A 23,859-nucleotide genomic window follows, 5' to 3' on the forward strand; every position below is an offset into this window, starting at 1 on the left:
TTTCCGTCTCCGTATGAACGTGTAAAGCTCCCATTCCGTGCAGCAGGGGGAAACCTTGAGCCCCGTTTGCCTCCGAGGGCGGGCCTGTTTTGGCCGTTCCCCGCTGAGGGGAAAAACGCCGTAAAAAGCCGGCCCCGAGGCAAGCAGGCTCCCCGGTTACGCGGTACCAGCCAACCCGGAGCAGCGGCTGGGCTTTTCATTCCCTAAAACGGCAATGGCTTGCTGCGCTCCCTGTGTAATCCTCCCTACTAAAGAGGGATCTCCGTCTTTAAAAAATAATAATAGAAAAGAGCAAGAGTTCAGTAGCATATATGACAGCAACAAAAATTGAGCTTTAGTGAGTCACAGCTCACTTCTTCAGCTGTGGCTCACAAAACTCACCCCCCACCACAAATTTTGTTAGGTTTATAGGTTCTACCGGACTCTTTTCTGCAGTTACAGACAGACTAACGGGGCTACCCATCTTTTTTAAAAATAGCCTTCCTTACACAATGTTAAACAGGCCCAGCAAAGGCCTCAGGGTTGGTAGCTTTCTCTGGTCTGGCTCTTGTATTTTTACTCCTTGGTTGAGATATTTCAGTTTTAGTTGCAAAGAGTGGAAGGCCACTTAGCAGAAGGGGAATTTGCAGAAGTAGGAATTCTGAAGTGCTATGTAAACATTGGTTATCAGTTAAAGTAAAGCAGGCTTTTTCCTGAATTAATTCCTTCCGTTTCTTTTTAATTCTTTTCTGGATAAGTATAGAAATTAGGGTACGTTTAGGGCTGCAGTCCAAAGCAAAAAAGACTATGATGACATTTTATGCATCCTTAACTAGGAATTAACTTTAGAAAAAGGGTGCACAGGATTGACTGCAAGTGCCACTGAACTCAGGCTTAAACCTGCTTAGGCCTATCTGTACAGACTTGGGAGTAAGCTTTATAGAGCTGCACCCCCCTGAAGTGGTGGAGAGTGCCCTCAAGTCGTAGCTGACTTATGGTGACCCCTGGCAGGGTTTTCATGGCAAGAGACTAACAGGTGGTTTGCCATTGCCTGCCTCTGCAACCCTGGTCTTCGTTGGAGGTCTCCCACGCAATTACTAACCAAGGTCGACCCTACCTAGCCTCTGAGACCTGACAAGAGAAGGCTCTCCTGGGCTATTCAGGTTAGGGAACCCCTCTGAGGTAACTGGTAGTTAATGTCACTGCACCAGTTTCTGGTGGAGCAGCAGAATGCATTTGAAAGCATACAGACTTCTGTAGATTATTCAGTAAAAATAACCAACAACAAGAGTTGTAACATACTTCTTGTGGCATAAACTTTTGTGAGCCACAGAATGCTTCAGGCCACTGTTTCCAGAAATATTTCCATAAATATATACTTATGTACATATGTGGGGGTACACTGGAAATATTGTTTTATTGTTATGAAGAAACATGAGGTGTGTTGCTGCATCAGACCAGTCATCTACATACTCTAATTTAGGGTTGCCAGTTTGGGGTTGGGAGACATCTGGAGACTCTGGGGGTGCAGCCAGGAGACAGCAGGGTTTGGGGAGTGGCTGGAGGTCAGTCATCATATGTCATAGACCGCACCCTCAGAAGCAGCCATTTCCTCCAAGGGGATTGAAATCTCTTGCAATCCTGAGATCTCCCGGCCTCACCTGGAGGCTGGCAACCTCCCTTCTTCACACATTTCCCAAGAGGACTAACATCTGGAAGACCTGGGTTCAAATCCCCACATGCTGCTGCTGGAAGGCTGCTGGGTGTGCTTGGGCCAGTTGACCTCACTGGGGTAAGTTTGGTGTAGTGGTTAAGAGGACTGGACTCTAACCAGGAGAACCAGGTTTGATTCCCCACTCCTCTGCTTGAAGCCAGCTGGGTGACCTTGGGTCAGTCACAGCTCTCTCAGAGCTCTCTCAGCCCCACCCACCTCACAGGGTGATTGTCCTGAAAATAATAACGACATACTTTGAGTGGGCGTTAAGTTGTCCCGAAGGGCCGTATATTGTGAGGCTAAAATGGAGGCGGAGACTGAGGAGGAGCGACTTGGCAAACCCCTTAGGAGAAAGGCCTGGCAGCTAGGCCCAAGTCCGCCCCCCTGTTGGCGCCTGGCACCGAGGCTGGCAGGTTTCGTGCCTATGGATATGCGAGGGTTAATTCTGTCCACAAGCGGTCCGGCCTCAGGAAAGGGCTGCTGAGAGGGCCGCGGCCCTGGGAGGAGCTTTTTGCAGAAACGAAGTCCCGGGGCCGCTGCCGCTCTAGACCCGCGCAGGGCGAGGGGGAGGCCCAGCGCCGCCGCCTTGACGCGCTCGGCCCCGCCTCGCCCCGCCCGGCGCACATGGGCAGGTTCCCGGCAGCGGCCGCCATTCAGACGGATCCTCCTCCTCCTGCCCCTGCCGCGCGGAACGGGCCTCAGCCGGGCCTCCCTCCGCTCCCGGGCGCGATGTGACGGGCGAGGGCCGCTCCGAGCTTGCCTCCGCCGCGCAGCAGCCGCCGCGGCCGGGGACCGGGCGGGGGTCGCTTCCTCGGCGGGCGCCGGGCATGAGCGCGACCGGCCGCCTCTGCTCCTGCGGCGCCTTGCGCGGGAGGAGGAAGGCCGGCGCCGGGGAAGGCGCGACCTTGCGAGGGGGCCTCCGGGGCGGGAGATGCGCTTGTCGCCGCCGCCGGCCGGAGCAGCATGTTCTCCGATGCGGACGCCGCTAACCTCTCCTCCGGCAGCGGCCAGCTCGAGGCAGCGGGCTCTGCCCTGGGCTGCGGCTCGCCCGGAGCGCGGAGTCCCGGCGGCGAGTCGTGCCAGGGCGGCGGAGGCGCCCCAGCAGCCGCGGCCGAAGGCGACGACGAGGAGGACGACGAGGAGGAGCCGCGGCCGAAGGCGACGACGGCGCGGCGCGGCTTGCCCCGCTTCATGCTGGCCGCCGCCGCCGGGCTGGGGCTGCTGCTGGCGGCGTCCTTCTCCCCGCTGGGCCAGCCGCACGCGGAGGGAGAGGCGGCCGGCGGGCGGCCCAGCCCGGCCTTGCTGCTGCTGCGGCTCCTCTTCTACCTGGGCTGCGCCGCCGGCGCCTTTTTGCTCGGCACCCTGCTGGCTCTGCTCCGCCGCGGGCGCGCCGCTCTCCGGCCCCCGCCGGATTTCCCCGCCGCCTGCAGCCGCCGCTCTCCGGGGAAGGACCAGGCCGACCCGCTGCTGCGAGCTGCCGTGGTAAGAAGTGCCCCAGCTGCGCCCCCGGGGCCTCTGGCGCCGCCGCTACGCCGCGGGTTGCCTCCTTACCCCGATAGTGGCCGACCCGCCCGGAGGATTCCCTGAACTGAACTCCCTCCTCCCCCGGTATTGCTCAGATGTGCCTCTGAGCATACGCAGAGTGCGCCTTAGTGCATACACCGGGCTGGGGTGGGGTGGGAGGTTCAGAAATCCTAGCAGTTGCCAACTCACGTTTGGCAAATACCTGGAGATTTGGGAGTGAACCCTGGAGACGGTTGGGAAAGGCAAACCTATAATGCCATAGAGTTCACCCTGCAAAGCAGCCGTTTTCTCCAGGAGAACTGCTCTCTGTCGGCTGGAGAGCTGTTGTAATTCCGGGAGATCTCCAGCCCCCCCTCCCCCACCTGGAGGCTGGCCGCCGTAGTGGCAAGACAGGCAACGCTCTTCGGGTCCCTGCAGCTGGACAAGCCGTGCCATTTTCTTTCTTTAGGTGATGTGAGGGGGACCCTGAGGAAATATCATCTGGGGCCACTGAGGGACTCTTTTTTATTATATTTATTTATATATATATATATATAATATCTAACATAAAAAAACTACAGAAGACTACAAAAGTATAAAGGGGAGGGGGGGAAGGGAAGGGCGAACTGGGACTGAGGGGACTATTGGTAGCTCCAGATCTCAGGTATTTCTTCTGAGTAAACTTAAATCAGGGCATTTCTCTTTTTAGAAAGCAACCTGGACTGATCCAGTTTAGATCTTTTCTCTACCCAGTATAAACAAAAGGTTAAATGGGGAAGGTTGTCTATTCAAAATAGAAGTTGGCTTTGTGTTCAGTGAGCCTGGCCTACTATTATTGTCCCCCCCCCTTTACTTGCTGCATGTAACTGTACGTGCAGCGATGATGCAGCTGTTCCTGCTATTTTGGCTGCAGCGTTCGAAGCGTCTGAGGAGTTCTTCAGGCTGTAAAACTTAACCACAATAACATTTTCAAAGTTGGCCTAACCGTACTTTTTACTGCTTAATCAAGTAGTTTGTCACTATCTTTAGTATGTGTGTTTTAAAAAGACTAAATCTTATGTGCCCCCTGGATAAAATACAGAAAATCCTCTCAACTTCTAATACACTTCTTTATTCAATTAGTTTAAATAGGTATTCTTTGTGAATGTAGCCTTTCTATCAAAGTTGCCTGTACCGTTAGGCAGGGTGAGGCAGCCTCTGTAAGGTAGCAGTTTTTGAGGTGGTGCTGTTGATGGACAGCAAATTGGTCCCTTGCTTCATTTTATTCCGTCTTGGGTTTGGATTTTTGTCCCCAGACATTAAACTGCCTTGTTCCACTTCTGCTTTATGTGCAGAAGTTTTTTCTCAGTTCTGATTTCAAACCAAAATGCTAAGCCAGAAATGTGAGAAACAGAACTGAGAAAGGAGCCCCTGTGTTGCTAACGTTCTGCTGTCTCAGGGCCTGCTTTTTACCAAAGTGATAAATCTGTGGATGAATGTATCACTGTAAAACACAAGTTGGGCTTGCATGACTGAGCGCTCCACCATGTAAAAAATCTCTGCACACAGGGAACTAGATGTCAAGGGAGAAGAAAAGCATCTTCAGTATGCAAAATATTCTTCTGTGTGAATCCTTCACATGGTTTGAAGCATATGGACCAGGCATAGCTTTACTACATCCATGAGAACTGGGTCAGAGCAAAGAACCCTTGTTCCTTCTGTATTGTGAGGATTTGCAGGGGTCGCACTTACGGTGCAATGGTAAACACATTGCTTGTGGAAATAGAATATATTGAATTGGCAAGTTTGGTCCTTTACATTAGCTCATGGGGCTATTCCATTGACAGTGTCCTTTCCTAAGCAACCTTTGGCCCTAATCTTCCGTGGAGAAGCAAATGATGTCTTGCAAAATGAGCTTGGTGATTTTTTCCCCCCTTTGAATATTGAAGGTTTTTACTTGGGTGCAAACTCCTGTTTTGGATTAAACTGTTGAGTAAGTGTGCTTCTTTAAGCACACAAACCATTATTTTCCCCAATGGGATTTATATTTTTGAAATATTTAGTTCCCAAGTGCAAGTAGATCAAGGGCAGATGCCCACAACCATTATTTACATGTTGAAATCAGCTAACCTTCATCATATCATAGCTGCTGAAAACCACCCATGTACCTCATTCATTAAAAAACAAGCAAGCTTAAACTGGTTTCATAGACGACAGTTTTCCTACTCTCTCTGTGTGTAGATAGGTAGGTACCATTCTTGTAAGCAAAAATGCGCTCGGTCTATTATTCTATGTGATGATGGCAATAAAAGTGTGTGTGTATTTGTTGTGGACTGCATGTGTGTGTTCATCATTGCACATGATGTATTTTCAGGTGGGCAGCTGTGTTAGTCTACAGTAGAAGAGCAAGGTTTGAATCCAGTAGCATCTTAAAGACCGACAAGATTTTGAACGTATGAGATGTTTCCCAACCTTTTCCCCCTAAATTATTTTTTCAAATCCCAAGGAATCCCTACTTACAAAAACATTTACAGGCCAGAAGAAATTGTTGGCAGACAGCACAATTTAATTGCTGCGAAATGATTGTCAAGTAAACTTATTTGTAAAGAGTGGTTTTTCAACTGCCATATGAAAATAATTTTACATTTACAAAAACAACCACAGTTACATTAATTACAAAACCATGGATCACTGTGATCCTGTCTACTCAAGACCCAATCATTACTTGGAACCTTCTCAAACAATCTAGCAGAGAGAGAGAGAGAGAGAGAGAGAGAGAGAGAGAGAGAGAGAGAGAGAAAGGACTAGAAACAGAGAATTCTGGATAGCAGTTGGCAGGCAAAAGGGATTCTTGGAACTTGACCTCAGGCAGGGACACCACTTCCAGGAACGGTGTTTGCTGTGCTGCTCTTTTTCTGTTAGTGCCACAGGGCTCACCTTTTTGTCGTCACCAGCAAGGCGGCTTGGTAACAGTAGGAAATGAACACAGAGACAATACAATTAAATATAACCTTAATAACTGAAATATTTTGAGGGATATTTGGAAAGTTTTACAGTATTTCAAAAATTGCTCATTTATTCCATGACTTCTTGCACAACCCCTGACAATGTCCTGTGGAACCCCAGCGTTCTATGGAGCTCTGGTTGGAAAAGACTGGTATAAACCTATGAGAGTCAAAGCTTCCTTCTTCAGATATCTGATGAAGGGGCTTTGACTCTAATCTTGCTCCTCACAATGAATTTAGAACCGAATTTAGAACCTGCAACAATCTTTGCTATAAAGAAGTTATAACCATATTGAGAACTGTCAGTATTTTCTGTATGTCCTGCAAATAGAAGTTGAAGATTTGAGACTAATTTGCCACAGACTGTAGTAGTCAGTCAGCGTTTAGTGTATATAGCCATAGGCCATCACAAATTTTCCAAATATCAACAGACTAGTAGCGAAGAGGAAGTGAAGAAAGCCTCCCTGCATTCTGGTGGTTGCTTTTCTCCCATGATAATGATGATGATAATAATTGCACTTATATAGTGCTCTTCTAGACAGATAAGTGCCCACCCAGAGCGGTGAACAAGTTGGTGTTATATCCCCACAATACAGCTGGGGAGCTGGGGCTCCTGAGCTACCTCCTGAGCTCATGGCAGTAGTGGGATTTGAACCAGTAGAGTGCTGGTTCGCAGCCAAACCACTTAACCACTGTGCTGCAGCAGCTCTCCTATGAAGAAGGAGCTCTGTTCAGTCGCTGTGACTGGTTCATCAGACTTGGTAGCCACAAGCCAATTCTAATACACCCTTCACTTTGTATACCAGTCAAAATTAAATTGTGCTAAAATTGCACCTGGATGAGGCATATTGTAAAGCACCCACACTGAGTTCACAGCTTGGGTTCTCAACCAGATTCCCTTCTATGTCCTGGTACTGGGGCAGGAACCAAACTTCAGGTCTAACCAGACTGTACTTGAGAGGCAGCAAGAGAATCCCAACCAAAAGTTACAAAGGTTGCACAGGGTCAAACTGGGCTAGGCACTATCTTCAGATTAAAGCTGTTGAACCAAAGAGACACCACGCAGGTATAAAATATAATTGATTTATTAATAAGTGAATAAAATGATTAAACTAGAAGTGTGTAAAAGGGTAAGATGATAAAGCTAAATAAGGTTAAGAAAGCTAAATAACCTAACAACTAAACATACTTGCCAGGATATTTGATCAGCTATGAAAAATCCATCATCAGAGTTTCTTAACAATTTCAAGCGAGTTGTGCACCTGTGCCTGATAACTCTCTGAAATCTTCCTTTTCTCGCAGGCACAGAGCATTGACTTCCCCCAACAAACTTTGCAAATTCTGGTCAGGCAGGCATCACTTTTAGCATAAGTTAGGCCCAAAGCACCACACTCTACCACACACACATTGCTTGATTTCTTTCCTCCTCCTTATGGTTAATGCTATTAACAAGAAAAATTCTTTTTGGGAACCCTGTAAATATGCTGATGGTGGTGTATGAAAAATACTTTTAAGTTATTGGATACAAGAATCAGTTTTTTAGGGGACAGCAAACTATTTTTATGTCGTAATCTGGTTAAAAGGAATAATATAAGTGCTCTTAAACACCAGACCCAGATTCTTACAGCGCAGTCCTGAGCAGACTTGCACCCTTAGTCTACTGACTTCCATGGATTTAGAATTGTATAACTATGCTTGGGATTGCATTATCAGTCATCTGGGATTTTCCCCACCTGTTGCTAGTCGAGTAATCAAAAATGGCAAAATATGTCTGTGTGTGTGTATTTATATATTTATATGTGTATATATGTATATATGTGTGTATGTATGTATGTATATATTGCCGCTTACTCGTTCTTGTACATACCCCAACATTTTGTTTATTTATTTATGTATTTATTTATAGTTGGCCTTTCTCACTGAGATCCAGGGTGGATTGCACATTGCAAATGAAATACAATATAATCAACAGCTAGGATATTCATTGAGCAATGTACAATAACGAACAACAGTTAGGACGTTCACTGAGCACATACAATAGTGTACGGTAACAGAAAATTCAAAAACAAGCATAAAGCTGAGCATAGCAATGAAATCTTTCTTAAAAAAAGCATTAATAATTTACATGTTTAGCAATGTGGCAACTCCCTAGAAAGTACATATCTTCTTCAGCACACGAATAGTGTAGTATATAGTCTCTGTCCCTACCAAGGCTGTTTTTTATAACACACCTATAATCTGGGTGGAAAACCCTCCTGAATAATTCCGTTTTGCATAGTTTGCAAAAAGCTAGGAGAGTGGGAATGTTCCTGACCTCAGGCAGGCCAATCTGTAAGGTGGGGGCCACCACAGAGAAAGCATGTATGCAGGCAGCTGTTGATTTTTGCCCAACTGGTATCTGTAGAGGTGGTATCCGTAGAAGGCCCTTTCTAGGTGAGCGAAGCTGCTGTGGCGGAACATAGTAGGAGACATAGTGGCATAGATATGAGGGGCTAAGGCTCTGAATGTGATAGTCATGGCCTTGAATTGAGCTTGGTAACTGATGGGCAGGAGTGACTGCAGAATAGGAGTGATATGCATGCTTCGTCTACCTCCTGAGAGTAAATGAGCTGTAGCGTTCTGTACCAGCTGGAGTCTCCCAAGTTTACTTTGAAAGGAGACTTAAGTAGAGCACATTACAATAGTCTAGTCTTGCTGTTACTGTGGCATGAATCCAGATGGCCAGATCAGCCATGTCAAGGAAGGCAAGTCTTAGATGGGAGAAGGCCTTTTTTGCAGCTGTATGTACTTGTTTCTCTAACAGCAATGTTTGGTCCAGTATAACCCCTTAACTGAGTCAGCCAGAGACAACTGAACCCATCAAAGATCAAAAGCACAATGTTCTTCAAGATATCTGCTATTCCAACCAGCATCAATTCTGTCTTGTCTGGGTTCAATTTCAATTTGTTTGCTTTCAGCCAATTGACAACAACTGTCAAGAATTAACTCAGTACCTCCATTGCCTCATCCAGGGATTTGAATAACGAGATGTAGAGCTGAGTGTCATCTGCATATTGATGGCATCCAGTTCCATAGGTACAAATTAGTTCTTCTAAAAGCTTTACATAGAGGTTGACTAACATGGGTGATAAGATTACTCCTTATGGAACCCCACAAAATAATTCCCACACTGAAGATAGCTTGTCTCCAATAGCAGCCCTTTGAGTCCATCCCATAAAGAATACTTTAAATCAGTCCAAGGCCTTGGGATGCCTCCAAATGCCTCAACAGAATGGAGTAGTCTATTGTGTCAAAGACTGCAGATAGATCTGAGAGAAGCGACTATGAAGCATGGCCTTTGTCTACATTCAGCTGGAGGTCATCAGCTAAAGCTACCAGAGCTGTTTCCGTCCCATGTGGTGGAGAGTGCCCTCAAATCATAGCTGGCTTATGGTAACCCCTGCTGGGGATTTCATGGCAAGAGACCTAACAGAGGTGGTTTGCCATTGCCTGCCTCTGTAATCCTGGTCTTTGCTGGGGGGTCTCCCATCCAGTTACTAACCAAGACTGACCCTGCTTTGCTTCTGAGAAGATCAGGCTCATCTAGGCTATCCAGGTCAGGGTGTCTCCACCCCATAGCTGGCTGAAAAGTGCCCAAAGCACCAGAGTTCCTGGAGTTGGTCAGCGACTGGTCTCTCAAACACTTTGCCCGGGAAGGACAGATTAGAGACTGGGCAATAATTGGCTGCATCATACTGTCTGAGGATAGTTTTTAAAGTGGTGGGTGGATGACTGCCTCTTTGAGAGGCTGAGGGAAAGTGCCTTGAATTAGTGACAAATTTATGATAGACATCAAGGACTTCTTTATGTGGTCTTTATAGGATTTTAGTAGCCAGGATGGGCAAAGATCCATTGTACAAGTAGCGGCCTTCATGGATGCTAGAATTCTGTCAAAATCTATCACTGTGACTGGGTCAAAATGTCAGATAAAAGCTAAGGTTTGACTTGAGAACTTCCTTCAAGTTCGCTCTAGCCAAAATTAGAAGCAAAATGTCAGTGCGCATGTTCTTCATAGAGATGGAATCTTGAGTATTTTTTAAAATTTCTTTTAACAATATACATCCCCATTCTGTTAGGTCTTGTTAATAACAGTCGGAATTCCCTTGTGTTCATGTCCGTTTATAGTGGTGACCGCTTGATCTCGTAGTGGAAAATCAATATAAGGGCCAAATTCTGTTCTCCTTTCACTGTGTGAAAGAGTCGTGCTTTTCCTAGGACTCTAGGCAGACAGATTATGAGTGAGACTTGCTGAAGAATAGCAGTTGAAGTTGATTAACAGTGGAATGCTAAGCAGAGTCGTATCCTTCTAAGCAGGGCTTTATTTCTGGGAAAAGAGGTGGTGGAACTCAGGACCACACAATGACGTCACTTTGGGTCAGCTGGAACAAGGGGGGAGTTTTTTAAAGTTTAAATTGCCCTGGGCGAAAATGGTCACACGTCCGGTGGCCCCCGCCCCCTGATCTCCAGACAGAGGGGAGTTTAGATCGCCCTCTGCGCCATGTGGCGCGGAGGGCGATCTAAACTCCCCTCTGTCTGGAGATCAGGGGGCGGGGCCACCGGACATGTGACCATTTTCAAGAGGTGCCGGAACTCTGTTCCACTGCGTTCCAGCTGAAAAAAAGCCCTGCTTCTAAACCTTCTGACTTCAGTGGATTTAAGATATGACTCTGCTTACGATGACATTGTGAGTACAGTGTGAATCGAAACAAGTTCTTGACAGCCTATTAACAGATTCTTCTGCTATGTCCAGTACATTGGGTTTTTAATGGGGGAAATAAACTGACACCCTTAGCCAATTTCAGATTTCCTCACTTCACTACTAGTCTGAGAAACAACTCAAGACGTTTAAACTTGGTCATCGTAGAAGTAAAAAGTTTATTTAGCAATCAGCCTGATGCCAGCAATTAGGTAACTGAATGCATACAGGAAAGCATCAGTACCTGTATTTTATACCTTTCAATTGACGTAGAAAAACTGTATACAGTTTATAAGATATCGTACAGTTCTGTAAACAAGTAGCCCGTTCTTACAAACAATCAAATAGAGGTACATGATCTTCTGAACAGAGTGGATTGACAGGTCATAGCCAGCAATCAAAAGGAGCATAGTAAGAATAACATACCAGGATGGCACCAAGAATACCCAAGGCCGGAACTGAGTATCTCTGGATATAAACAATTCTTAACCATCAGTGTATAATAGAAGAAAACTCGCTGTGCCTTTTCTATGGCCTCCATAATATACATAATTGCAGGAACAGAAATACAAAATATAGGGTGTAAGAAGGATTTTCTCACAGGCTTTGAGCAGCCCAGATCAATGAGTTTTAACTAGAAATCAGGGAACTACCCCAAAATTCACTAACATTTTTATGGAAATGAGATAAGAGTTGCACGTGCAACGGGAAGATTTGGTTTTTGTTTTCTTTGTGTGTATGTTACATGCTGTGAAAAAATAACTTCCTGTGGTCTTCCTCCCATGGATTCACTGGCCACAGTGTGCTGTTTCTTCAAAGAGGAATCAAGAGACACCTTGGAGACTCGCAACGTATTCCAGCACATATTTTTGTCTGTCTTTCATCAGCATGAAGTTTACATCCTTGTGGTTGATGCATTTATATTTGCAACAGAAAGTGAGAGTGATGTTATAAAGAGAGGCTTATTTGAAAGAAGATTACTGTGCAAACTATTTAGTAGTCGTTTTGCAGTTTCTTCAGGTGGCTTAGAAGGGTGGATTGCATAGATATGTGTTGCAATTTGATGGTTGGTCACTTGACTAGGAAGTGGGCTATGTTGTCAGGTGACTCTAGTTAAGGAATGACAATGAGAGGGTCACAAACCAAACTAAACTTTCCACAACCCCCCAAACCCTTGGAAGCCAGTGCAAGAGACTTTTCTCAAGGCACCCTTTGATATTGAGCAGCATAAAAATTAGACTCCTGGAAATCACTTCCTTCCTCCTCCTGCCCGCCTCCCGTTTTGTAACCGAATCGGTTTGCTTTTGGGCTTTAAAACATTTTGGCATGCTGCCATTTTTAGTTGCCTGAAAATTGGGTCCTGTATAGAGAACTAAGAACCTTTGGACAGAATTTGCCAGAGATGTGTGAAGTAGGATGGTATTATTTTGTTAGTGGTTATCCATACATCTTTCAAGCCTTCTGTATGGTCTGGCACTGCTTACTGAAGACTGCATCCAGATTAATACAGCAATAACCACAGTTTCATGGGTCAACGCATGCTGCAGTTAAAATAGGTTAGACCAGCCTTACAAATAAATCCACAGAAGTTACTAGCCTGTTCGTCTGCATCATACATATCTGTGTTATTAATTTGTGGTGAAAAACGTCACCACCAGCTTTATTAAAAAATTTTTATCTGGCTGCCATATTTGCATGCTATAAGCAATCTGATCAGTAGCTATATACAAACTTGGCTTAGACTTTGTTAAGCCTCTAAAATGTAATGAAAGTGGATAAATCTACTCTTACGCCATTCTTTAACTATCCTGGTGGAACAAAAAGGGAAAGTGTATGAGGGGGCACTAATCGAATTTTGAGTATGTACTCGGTCGTGTGTAACTGTTTTCCAGACATTTTATGAAATCTGAAAAAGCAGTTGCTGGAAATGTCCATAAAATAGATAAGAGCAGTACTTGCAATCAGAGCTTCATGCTGAGGCTTAATTTTTCATTATTAAAAATATAGCGGTGATTAGTTTTGTATTGCTTAAATCGTTCCCAAGTGTTTCTTTCACTTTAGGCAAGATGTATTTGTTTAGTGATCTGGGGGAAACCGTTTTACATCACAAAATTAACTGGTGCCAACCGCCCTTTAGGCCTGACAAAATGAGCTTTGGCTCATGAAAGCTTGTATCCTGGAAGGTTTGATTGTTGAAATCTTGTTTTGCTACTACAGGCTAACTCTGCTACGCAGTAGTGGTTAGGGTTTGTCAAGGCTTGCCGTTGCTGCCGTTGGGCGGGGCACCGGCTGGGCCGGCCCTGACGTCAGAGGGGTGCCAGGGATGCTGCAGGACCCTGCTCCATGGAAGGAGGGGCAGTATACATCACCCAGATTCCCTCTCAGTCTACTCGCCGGCCTGCTCAACCTGGCCTGCTCACCCCCTGTGCCCTCCATCATCTCTTCCTTTCAGAACTCTCCTCCAAGCCTCCGCTCTCACACTACTCCACACCATCGCTCCTTACTCACACCCACCACCCCAGAGCTCTTCCCAGCCAACCTTTATAGGGCCTTCTCTTGCCACCCCGCCCTCCTTGCAGGCCCCGCCTGCCAGGCCACACCCCTCCTTGGCCTCCTAGCACTGGCCTGGGCTGTCTCAAGCTGCTGCAGCTGGGGTAGCTGGCTGGGCTGCCTGGGTCAGCAACGGCTGTGTCATGTGGGCTGGCTGCCAGGCCTCTCTGGCTGAGCTGATTGCTGAAGGCAGGCCCAGCTGTGGCCCCTTGGCTGGCTGCCCAGCTCTTCCCACAGAGTGCCTTCAGCAGCTCCACCTGGAGGGGCTTGGCTCTTAGCATCTCCTGAGCCAGGTTACTGTCTTCAAGCTGAGGTGGAGGCTGGGGCGTGGCTGTGAGCTGCTGTGGCTGCTTCTCCTCCTTGGCTGGTAAGGGCTCTGTTTGGGCTGCTGCTGGGTCCCTATTCTCCCTGCCTTTGCCTTCTCCCTCTGTTCTGCTCAGCCCCCTATCCTCCCCCGGAGGGTGGGACTAGCTGGCCTCTCCCTGCCCCCTCTAGCCCTCTGGGGCTTTGGACCTTCGCCCCTTTCCCCTGGGGTGGGCAGGCTCTGGCTCTGTCCGCTGGCTGGGGTGGCAGGGCAGCCACCTCCCTGCTGCCTCCCATTGCTTTCTGCCGGCGAGGCCGGGGGCTGTGTCTCAGACCCCAGACAGGGTGTTGGACTAGGATCTGGAAGAACTGTGTTTGAATCCCCACCCTGCCATGGAAGCTTGCTGGGTGACCTTGTGACAGTCATACCCTCTCAGCCTAACCTACCTCACAGGGTTGTTGTGAGGATAAAATGGTGGAGAGGAGAATTGTGTAAGCTATCGTGTCCCCATTGAGGAGAAAGGTGGATGTTACGACCTCCTTTCTTTTCCGGTTAGATTTTTCCTTTAACTCTCTTCTTACACCCTCTGGGTAGATTGCTGCCACCAGAAATTACATTCCAAAATAGTTAATTTAAATTCCCCTTTTAATAACGTGCCCAAGCGTCAGGCTCCTTTGTCGGACTATGTGGCCCTGAGGATAGGAATGGGATGTGGCAATGAAAGTTCTTTCACAGACACACACAGTTCAGGCTTCCACACAGGTTGCCTAACTGAACTAGAATGAAGAATCCCCTCAGGCTTCCACACAGGTTGCCTCCTTTGCCCAAACTGAATCTTTTCTCTCCACTCAGTAACTAAAAACTGCAGTTCACTCCGCCCACACTGTCAGTCATCAGCCAATCATCTCACTCACTCGTCCCTCTCTTTCACCCCCACTCTTCATCTGTACCACACCAAGCATTTAAAGACACACATTTAAAATCATCACAGTCGGGTATAAATTAAAATATTTTAAAAATACCCACCTGAAATCAATATTAACTAGGTTGCCAACAAAGGCTGGTATTCAAGGAACCACGCAACAAGTTCTTCATGGCCAGATATGCTTTGGATTTGCGTTTCTTAAACAACAGCTGACTGTCTTGCCTATTAAATCACCTTTGAGTCCAAGGGGGCTTTTTAAAACAGTTTATTATATTGGGGTAACATAGCAGTATAGTATTTGAAAAATGACCATTGGGGTACCTAAAATAAATCTTTGGTACAAATATTTATTTAACTGTATGGCTTATGCTATACAAATTTTCTAGGCGGTCAGATATAAATATTAAGGCATATGGAGAGAGATAAGAGAGAGTTGAATGTCCTTTGTACAAATGAAAATCTGCCATATTATTATGTAGGAGGAGCTTCAGTGTGAACTGCATATTTGCTCTCAAACTAAACTTGGAGACCAAATAGCAAAAAGTTATTAGAAGCATTAACTCTCAGTTACTGGAGTTAAATTTGACAGTAATGGACTTCTTGAGACAGTTGGATGTTTCTGAAGAATATTAATTTCCTTAATATTGAAAATTAAGCACATGAAAGTCATTTGATATTGGTGCATATGCAACTGAATTTTTAATCTGTAGCACTATACCAAAGTCGAAAAATTGTTATGTGGACAGTTCAGGGTCTTTTTCGTTGCCTGCCTCTGTTTCCCCCCCATGTTATAGAAGTTTGATGGTTTTGATTTTTGTCAATGCTGAAAATATCAGTGTGTGGAATTATTGTGATAAACTTCAGCTGCTTGTGCTGGATGTCTGAGGGCAATCATAGTTCTGAAAAGATTATGTGCGTGCACTATAAATGTGATAAAAATAAGCACATAGCTATAAACGGGAGGATTATAACACTATAGTGTCAGTTATAGGTCCCTAGTTATTTCTTGACACAGTTTAAACCACATGTTGAGTTGGATCTATCAGTGGAAAGTCACAGATCTTTCCCACTTTCTCTAGCAGCCGTTTCCAACCCTGGGAAGGTTTGTAACTGGGGTCATGGAACACCTGGGTTCTAGTAGCCATGCAGGTTGGGAGCCTGTAGAGGGGAAACCACTCTCTTTGCCTTGTTCATCAGTACAGGGGTTCTGTGACCCAGAAATAAACTCTCTTGAGATTGGATGATGGGGGGGGGGAGGGAGAACACAGGATATGGGTTACCAGCCCCTCCCCAGTGTGGGCGGGGGATCACCCTCTCCTAGCCTCACCCCTGGCCAATGGGAGGGGAAAGGTGTGGAAATGGGGCAGGAAACTCCAAAACGCATTCCTGCGCCACATTGGGCTAAATTTGGGGCCAATTTTTACTGAATCAGCCCCTGATGCAGCTTGTTGCTTCTGACACCATTCCCAGTGTGAGGTAAGAGTGTAATGCGCTAGAAAGTGAAGCCCTCTAGCACACCCTCCCAACAATCCTCCATCTTCCACTTTCTGGGGGATCTGGTAACCCTACATCAGAATGATCTGCAGTCTTTGCGTATGTGGGTTGCTGGATCCAGTCTGTTCTGCTCTGTTAAGGGCTCAACATATCTCAGAGAAAACCTCGTGTTTTTTCTTGGCTGCCAAATTGACCAAGATTGTTCTCATAAGTGAACTGTCTGTGAAACAAGATAAGACTGCAGGGAGGAATTTCAGTAGCTTCCTTGAAATCTGGAATATCCTTTCCTGGAGACTTACTGAAGCCTATTTACCTAGGTAGAAAAAGGTTTTTTGAGTACTTCAAGAATTGCAAAAGCTCAGATTGGAGAAGATGTAGGGACTTTTATTGGACATACGATCCCCCTCCCCTTTTCATTGGCACAAAAATGCAAAACGTTGATTCTAATGACTTCATTAAAATTTTGGTGGCTTTTAATCTCATAATCAGTGGCTATTAAATAATCTGCTATTGGTTGTCTTATTATTATTAAAAAAAGACAGTTCCCTTCCCAATATGATTGCTTAAAAAAACACCTTGGCTGTATTTAATATGTTTGTTTAGGCTGAATAAATTTAATTTTATGTAATTTCCTAACTGTGTCTTGTGCCTGTGCTATATAAGATTGAGCAAGTTTGGAAAAAGAAAGATTGTCCTATTTGGCAAAACTGTGCAGCCACGCTTTGTGATGAAATTTCTGTTAACTTTATTTATAATGGTGTGGCTAGATGTGTCTCCAAAGGGTAAAATGAGTGATTAATTGCTTCCTACTTATTACAATATGTATGCATGTTTTCTTTCAGAATCTTTTATCTGGAAATGCACATGAACCTGTCCAGTCTAGAAGAGTGATAATTTCTCATAACATGGATAAAGCTTTGAAAGAAGGTGAGTAATTATTTTATGAGAAGCAAGTACACCAAGGATTAGATCTATTCTAAGGGGTTAGAATAAAATGGTGAGAACTCCTAGCAATATTGAATTGTAGAGCTGGAACTGGAATGTCTATTTTCATATGATTGCAGCGTGTGCTCTCATGGCTCTGGTAGATACTATAAACAAGAAAAGAGGGACACAGTTTCATCATAGGCAATGACATATTAATACATATTCTTAGATTTTGCTTTGATTTTATAGGATGCCATAGACTTGTAGCAGATAATTGACTTTTTGCTGAGAAAAGGTCCACTAGTACTAAAGGAGTGGTAAGATAAAGTTAGTGTAGTTTAGTGGTTAGAGTGCTGGATGAGGACTGGGGACAGCTGGGTTCAAATCTCCACTCAGTGACTTTGGGCATCTTTCATCTTAACTTACCTCACACAGTTGTGGTGAGGATAAAATGGCGGTGGGGATGACCATGTATCTCTGCGCTCCTTTGAGGAAAAATGGGATTCAAATGTAATAGATAAGAGTTATAGTCTTCAAATTACCAGAGCCCACTCATGCTTTTATATTGCCTGTACCAGGGCTTTTTTCAGGGGGAACGCGGGGGAACGGAGTTCTGGAACCTCTTGAAAATGGTCACATGGCTGGTGGCCCCGCCCCCTGGTCTCCAGACAGAGGGGAGTTGAGATTGCCCTCTGCGCCGGGCAATCTCAACTCCCCTCTGTCTGGAGATCAGGGGGCGGGGCCACCAGCCATGTGACCATTTTCTCTGAGGGCAACCCACTGAGTTCCACCACCTCCTTTCCCAGAAAAAAAGCCCTGGCCTGTACCAAACAGCTTGAAAACATGTGTTGTGGGTAAGTCAGAGGGCTGGTCCCAGCTGAAAGAGCAGCAGTCAAGATGGTGGCAAATCTGCCTTGTTCTTGCTCAGCTTTTGACATTGGGAGGATTCTTCTTTTTACAGGAGTCCCCAATGTAAGGCCAGTGGCCACAATGTAATACCAGTGGTCTGCCACCATCCTTCTTGGTACCAGTGGGCACCATAGTGCCTGCCAATACCTTTCTTGATGCCCATTAAGTGTTTTTAGAAAGTGGGCGGAGCCAGGTAAGGCTCCTGCCCAGCAAGGCTTTCCATTCGCCATTTGAGATCTGATTGATTGTGCAGATTAAAATAAGGGTTCGGTAGCAGCTGCCACTACACTATTGGTTTTATTGTCTTTCCCAGTGTGTTTTTAAAAATTACTCCTTGGCTGCCTTTTGTTTGTGCTTGACTCCTCCCCCCATCGTGGCTATTTTGTCATTGTGCCCACCACCATGTGTCAGAATTTCAAAGGTGCCCAAAGGCTCAAAAAGGTTGGGAACCCCTGTTTTAAATATTTGGGATCTTGGTACATATAATAGTTTCATTTTATCATCAAAATTACTGTCAGGAGCTCAGTCCCGTTCTTACTGCAGTAAGCTCGCCACTGAGCAGGCACTGTGGACAAAAAAGACATCATTCAATGAATTTGTTTAATTTTTTTCAGCCAAAGTCTGTAACACCCAACGTTAACAAAGCACTTTCATTTGCGATAGAGTACATAGTGAAGATACATGCTTGTGTGCAAACCTCTAGAAAATAGACTGTAACCTAGACCATATGTCATTCTGTTGGAGAAGTGCTCTGTGCTTTAGTAATATTGAGCTCAAGCCTTTATAAACATTTTTTTACAAATGGAATTAAGATACTTCGTTGTCACAAAAGCAGTGTGGGAGAGGCTTTTACTGCTTATCCACGCTGATGATGCAGGCCTGTGGTACTTGCCTTCTGCACGGCGCTCACTAGCATAGCGCCCATGACGATGCACACGAATCTTCCCAGCTGCAAAATATGGTGTGTTAAATTCTAGGGTATTGTAACTTTCCCCGCAGAAGATTAAAGGAGAGGAGAGAAAATGCCGATGCCCCAAAGCAGGGCAGTAACAGTTGCTTCCTTGCTTGGGCCCTACATTTAACCCAGATTAACTAAAATAATGTATCATTAAACAGCCTTGAATGTGGAGTGCTTGGAATAATTGCAGTGCGCTATGTAAGTGATGAGCATGTGTGTGATGGAATGTTAGCTCTCTGCTACTCGTTCAGAAGTAGAAGGTAATTTAAGTTGTGAAGTGGAGAGAGTGACCACGGAACAGAGGCACTGCACGCTAAGGAGCTCCATGGGTGTTCAGGGAGTAGACAAAGTGTAGTTTGTCATCATTAGAAACGATGAGCCAACATTTGGGCTGCAGACCTTTATTGATCCTATGATTTATAGTGCTGAAGTGAATGATTGTTTTCACTCACTTGAGTCGACTGTGAAGCACATGTCTTAAGAACTGTCATGTAGTGATTAAACTCTCAGCCTAGGGGATACACCCCCGTTGGGAGACCCCAGTTCAAATTTCCACTCTGCCATGAAGGTTGCTGAGTGCCCTTGGGCCACTCACTGTTTCTCTGCCTAGTCGTTATGAGGATAATATGGAGGAAGGGCGGGATAAATAACTTATAGACATCGTGGTGTTACGGTTAGAGCGAGATGGTTGATGGCTTTCTAAAATACATTTTTTAAAAAAATTATGATGTGCTGTGTGTTATATTTGTGCTAACTTGTTTCAACTTGTGGTAACTGGTAGCTGCTTGGGACATCTGTCCGGGTGGCTGACTGAACATACCCACTTACAGGCTTCCCTGTTGGCCTTTGGAAATCTCTTTGGGGATCAGATTTCCCGTATTGCAGTGTTTTTGGAAAGAGGAGACTCTAAAGGTGAAGACAGGCAGCCTTTTACAGATCCTAATTTGTTCATAACTGGTTTGTTTCTCTCTCTCTCTCTGTGGCTGAATTCTGAGATTTTATCTTTATTGATCGCTTTGTTTCAGTGTTTGACTACACCTACAGAGATTACATTTTGTCCTGGTATGGACGCCTCAGCCAAGATGAAGGACAGCTGTACCACCTGCTCTCTGAAGATTTTTGGGAAGTTGCCAAGCAGTTGCGACATAGGCTCAGTAACATTGATGTAGTTAAAGTAGTCTGCAATGATGTAGTGAAAGCTTTGTTCACCCACTTCTGTGACCTTAAAGTGGCCAACTCCAGGTAACAACACCTCCTTTCCTTACTCTGATTCAGTGTTCCTCCCATGCCTGTGTTTGAGCTGCATTGAAACAATGGAGATTGCTGTCACACATCCCCCCTGTCCCACAAGAGCCGGAGTGGGGGTCAAGGAGCAAAACACTCAGAACTGGGGAGTGAATCCTCACTACCCAGGACAACATGCCATCACCAGTCTCTCTGACTAACCCTTCAGCTGTGAGACTGAGAGACAAGTCCGCAGCCCTGTTGAGTATTAAACAAGAAGTCAGCCCTGCAAGGTAGAGCACTTGTAGATTGAGTTCCACTAAACAAATATTTGAGTAACTATAGCGAATATGGGCCAAGTACTGAACTCAAATTGAAGGCCCCAAAACTCAAATAACACCACAGAAGTATAATTAATAGAGTTTATTAGAAAAGTGCAAAAGAATGGATAGAAGTATGCAAACAGGAAAGAAAGTAGCAACACTAAATAACTATCCTAAAACATTATACGAGTTTTCGTCCTCTAACACTGATATTACCTTGTGAGTCACAGCTCACTTCTTCAGATCCTTGTATCTGAAGAAGTGAGCTGTGTGACTCACGAAAGCTCACCCCCTACCACAAATTTTGTTAGTCTTATAGGTGCTACTGGACTCTTGCTCTTTTCCACTGCTGCATACAGGCGAACACAGCTATCCATCTTGATTCTACCTTATCATACTAGAAGCCCAAGGTCCAGGTTGAGCTTCAAAGGTAAAGTCCTGGACTGGCAACTATTCTGGTAGCCAAATACAGAGCACAGCAAGACAGGTAGCAATAGGTATTCCACCAGCAGCCACACAAAGTAGGACCAGGTTAGAACGAAGACCCTTCTTTTGTTGCAGGCTGCTTCAGCATGGCCTGATTTTATTTAACCAATCAGGGGTGGTGCATGTTCCTCTGCAGTTGGAACGTATTCGCAACCAAGATCCCTCGCAATGATGATGAAATGTAAGGACCAAAATTCCCTTCTGGCTTGGCCTTGAAGCTATGATGTCATTTTGTACCTGCATGCTTCAATTCCACCTCTGAAAACTGTGAAGGCATGCTGACAATACTTTTCCAGAGGCAGGTCTTCTGTGCTTAACCAGGCCTAGAAACCTGAGTTAAAGGTTTGGAAAGCCAAGAAACAGACAAGACACAGTCTCTTTCTTGACAATTGCTTTTGGAGGCACAGCAGAAACTCCCATCTGTTACAATGGCCAACCTTTCAGCAAGTGATGTTACAAGCCAAGTTTAGAGTATACGATAAGGCCACTCTGTTACCACCACCCTAGATTTGCCTCTACAGGGTACGGAAGGCGAAGCAGCTCTGGGGCAGTAGGCAGGAACGAAGGCCTGACTCGGCAGTAGTCAGGCCTCCAGGTCACATGCTCCTGTCTGCCGGCGCCGTTCTAAGCAGAGGCGAGCTCATTAGTCAATGGGCTTGAAAGGGTAAAACTCTGTTCAGGATCACGCAAACTCGTGTTTTGTATCTTTTAGGTACATCATTTAATAATACTGTATTTTACTAGTCATAGTCTTTGCTGCTTGGTTCAAGACCGTGTCAATTGAAAATGGGAAAAGTGCATACGAGATTGTCAAAAAAAAAAACAACCTCTCTTGTTGAGCGTCAACAAATGAAACAATTTCCATTTGGATTTTCAAGCTTGGATGGCATACATGTTTGCCTTCTCCTTTTGCACCTGGAATTGAAGCCCTTTGCTGTGTGTCTGTTCACAGAAGGGTCTTTGGGGGGGGGGGTAAAAATATTTTGGTCCTTACAAAGAATTTTTTAAGCTCTTTGTTCCTTGGCAATTGGTGTTGTTTAACAGGACCTGGTTTTTGTTATGCTTGGCATGCTGACATCCAGGTAGTGGCAGAAAAGGAGCACCCAATCCCTGTCTCCCTTCTCACTCACTCCAAGCACTGCCCTGTGCTCCCAAAGCAGTGAACTACTAGATGGCTGTTCCAGGGAAGTGTCTCCCTGTCAAGATTGTGGGTATCTGTGGGTATCTTTGTGGGAGGAGGTTTAATGCAGGGGGAATGGAAATCCCTACGTTCTGCAAAGTCTGATTCTCTGCCTACAGCAAAGCTTGTAAAGCCCTGGTTGGTTTTTTTCCCCAGTTGGCAATTGTGTGTTGCAAATTAATATCTCAGTTGTATGAACAAGTGCGAAGTCCTGAATAATTGGGTAGCAAATCTCTACTCAGCCATAAAGCTTGCTAGGTGAGCTTGAGCACGTTACTGCTAAACATAGCCTGTTCTACTGCCCTGAACTTTTTGCAGGAAGGATGAATTACCAATATAAGGCAATAATACGCTCATCCATCCATTTTGGCCTGTGTGTCTTTCACTATATGGAGGCAAATTTTTTAACTGTTCTAATCTATGAAGCCCATAACAACAGTATTTCTGGAGTTGGCCCTTAACTAGAGCTTTGTATTGAGGTTCCAGTAAAGGCTGCTTTTTGTGACGGTAAGTGCTTTTGTGTGTCACTGCTGTATCTAAAACCTCTCTTAAGATCTGAAATAGTTGAAGATAGGAGATGAACTTCTCATGAGGAAATTGGGGCTAATACCAGGTTACTTTGGAAGGTTCCGAGAATATTTGTACAGCATTTCTTTCCAAATTAACACATGCTTTGGACATGAGGCATGTGCAAACATCCTCCTTCGTTTCCACATAGCACCCCCGCCTTGTTACTGTGTAAACATTTAATTTTATGGTAGTCTGAGGTAATGGCTTAAAGTATGAACATTCTGTAGTTACAGAATGTTCTGTAGAACATTCTGTAGTTCTTATGACTGGGGCACTCCAGCGCTTGCTCACATTTTGAGAAAATTCATTTGTAAGTCATTATCATACTATGAATTCTTTAAAGACTTGATGATAAAGTACTGCAAGAGACTTGAAAACTAGGTTAATGGATAGTTGCAGTATTTGCTCACAGTTCTATTTTTATTTTACTGTTTCTTGTCACGCCCTGGCTTTCTATCCACCATTTGCCAAAGGTATTCCATCCCGGATGACCTCTTAGGGGTCTCAGCCAACAACCTCCCACTTAAGGAGTGGATCTATAAGTCAGATGCAGTGATGGATCGGCTATCAGTATCAAAATCTAAGGAAGCTCCTTGGTATAAACTAATCAAATTTGACCATTCAAGATCTCCCTACCTAGCCAGTATTTCTCATTACAACCTCAGAGTGTCTTTCACTGCTCTGCGCTTTCAGATGATGCAGGCAGCTCTTTTGGCAGGGCGTTATTCTCACACCCCTATGGAACACCGCAGCTGCATTTGTGGATTACCTACAGCGGAGAACCTTTCCCACTACCTATTTTATTGTCCACTATATAGTGTACCCAGAGCTAAATTTTTGGCTAGAATCCTATCAGTGACAAACACATACTCTGAATTGCCGTGGTCTTGGCATTGTAGTTCCTGACGTTTCGCCAGCAGCTGTGGCTGGCATCTTCAGAGGTGTAGCACCAAAAGACAGAGATCTCTCAGTGAGAGATATCTGTCTTTTGGTGCTACACCTCTGAAGATGCCAGCCACAGCTGCTGGCGAAACGTCAGGAACTACAATGCCAAGACCACAGCAATACAGCCCGGAAAACCCACAACAACCATC

General features: G+C 45.3%; 1 protein-coding gene across 1 annotated transcript in view; it reads left to right on the forward strand.

Moving 5' to 3' along the window:
- The first annotated feature begins 2,337 nt into the window (after window positions 1-2,337).
- The window catches only part of SNX25 (sorting nexin 25), a 58,150-nt gene continuing 36,628 nt past the window's right edge, over window positions 2,338-23,859 (forward strand). Inside the window, exons 1-3 of the mRNA XM_054989794.1 lie at window positions 2,338-3,175; window positions 17,031-17,115; window positions 20,008-20,224. Coding sequence (XP_054845769.1) covers window positions 2,657-3,175; window positions 17,031-17,115; window positions 20,008-20,224 — 821 coding nt within the window. The 5' untranslated portion in view covers window positions 2,338-2,656. The remainder of the gene's footprint in view (window positions 3,176-17,030; window positions 17,116-20,007; window positions 20,225-23,859) is intronic.

This window comes from Eublepharis macularius, chromosome 10, assembly GCF_028583425.1.
Source record: "Eublepharis macularius isolate TG4126 chromosome 10, MPM_Emac_v1.0, whole genome shotgun sequence".
Taxonomy (NCBI): domain Eukaryota; kingdom Metazoa; phylum Chordata; class Lepidosauria; order Squamata; family Eublepharidae; genus Eublepharis; species Eublepharis macularius.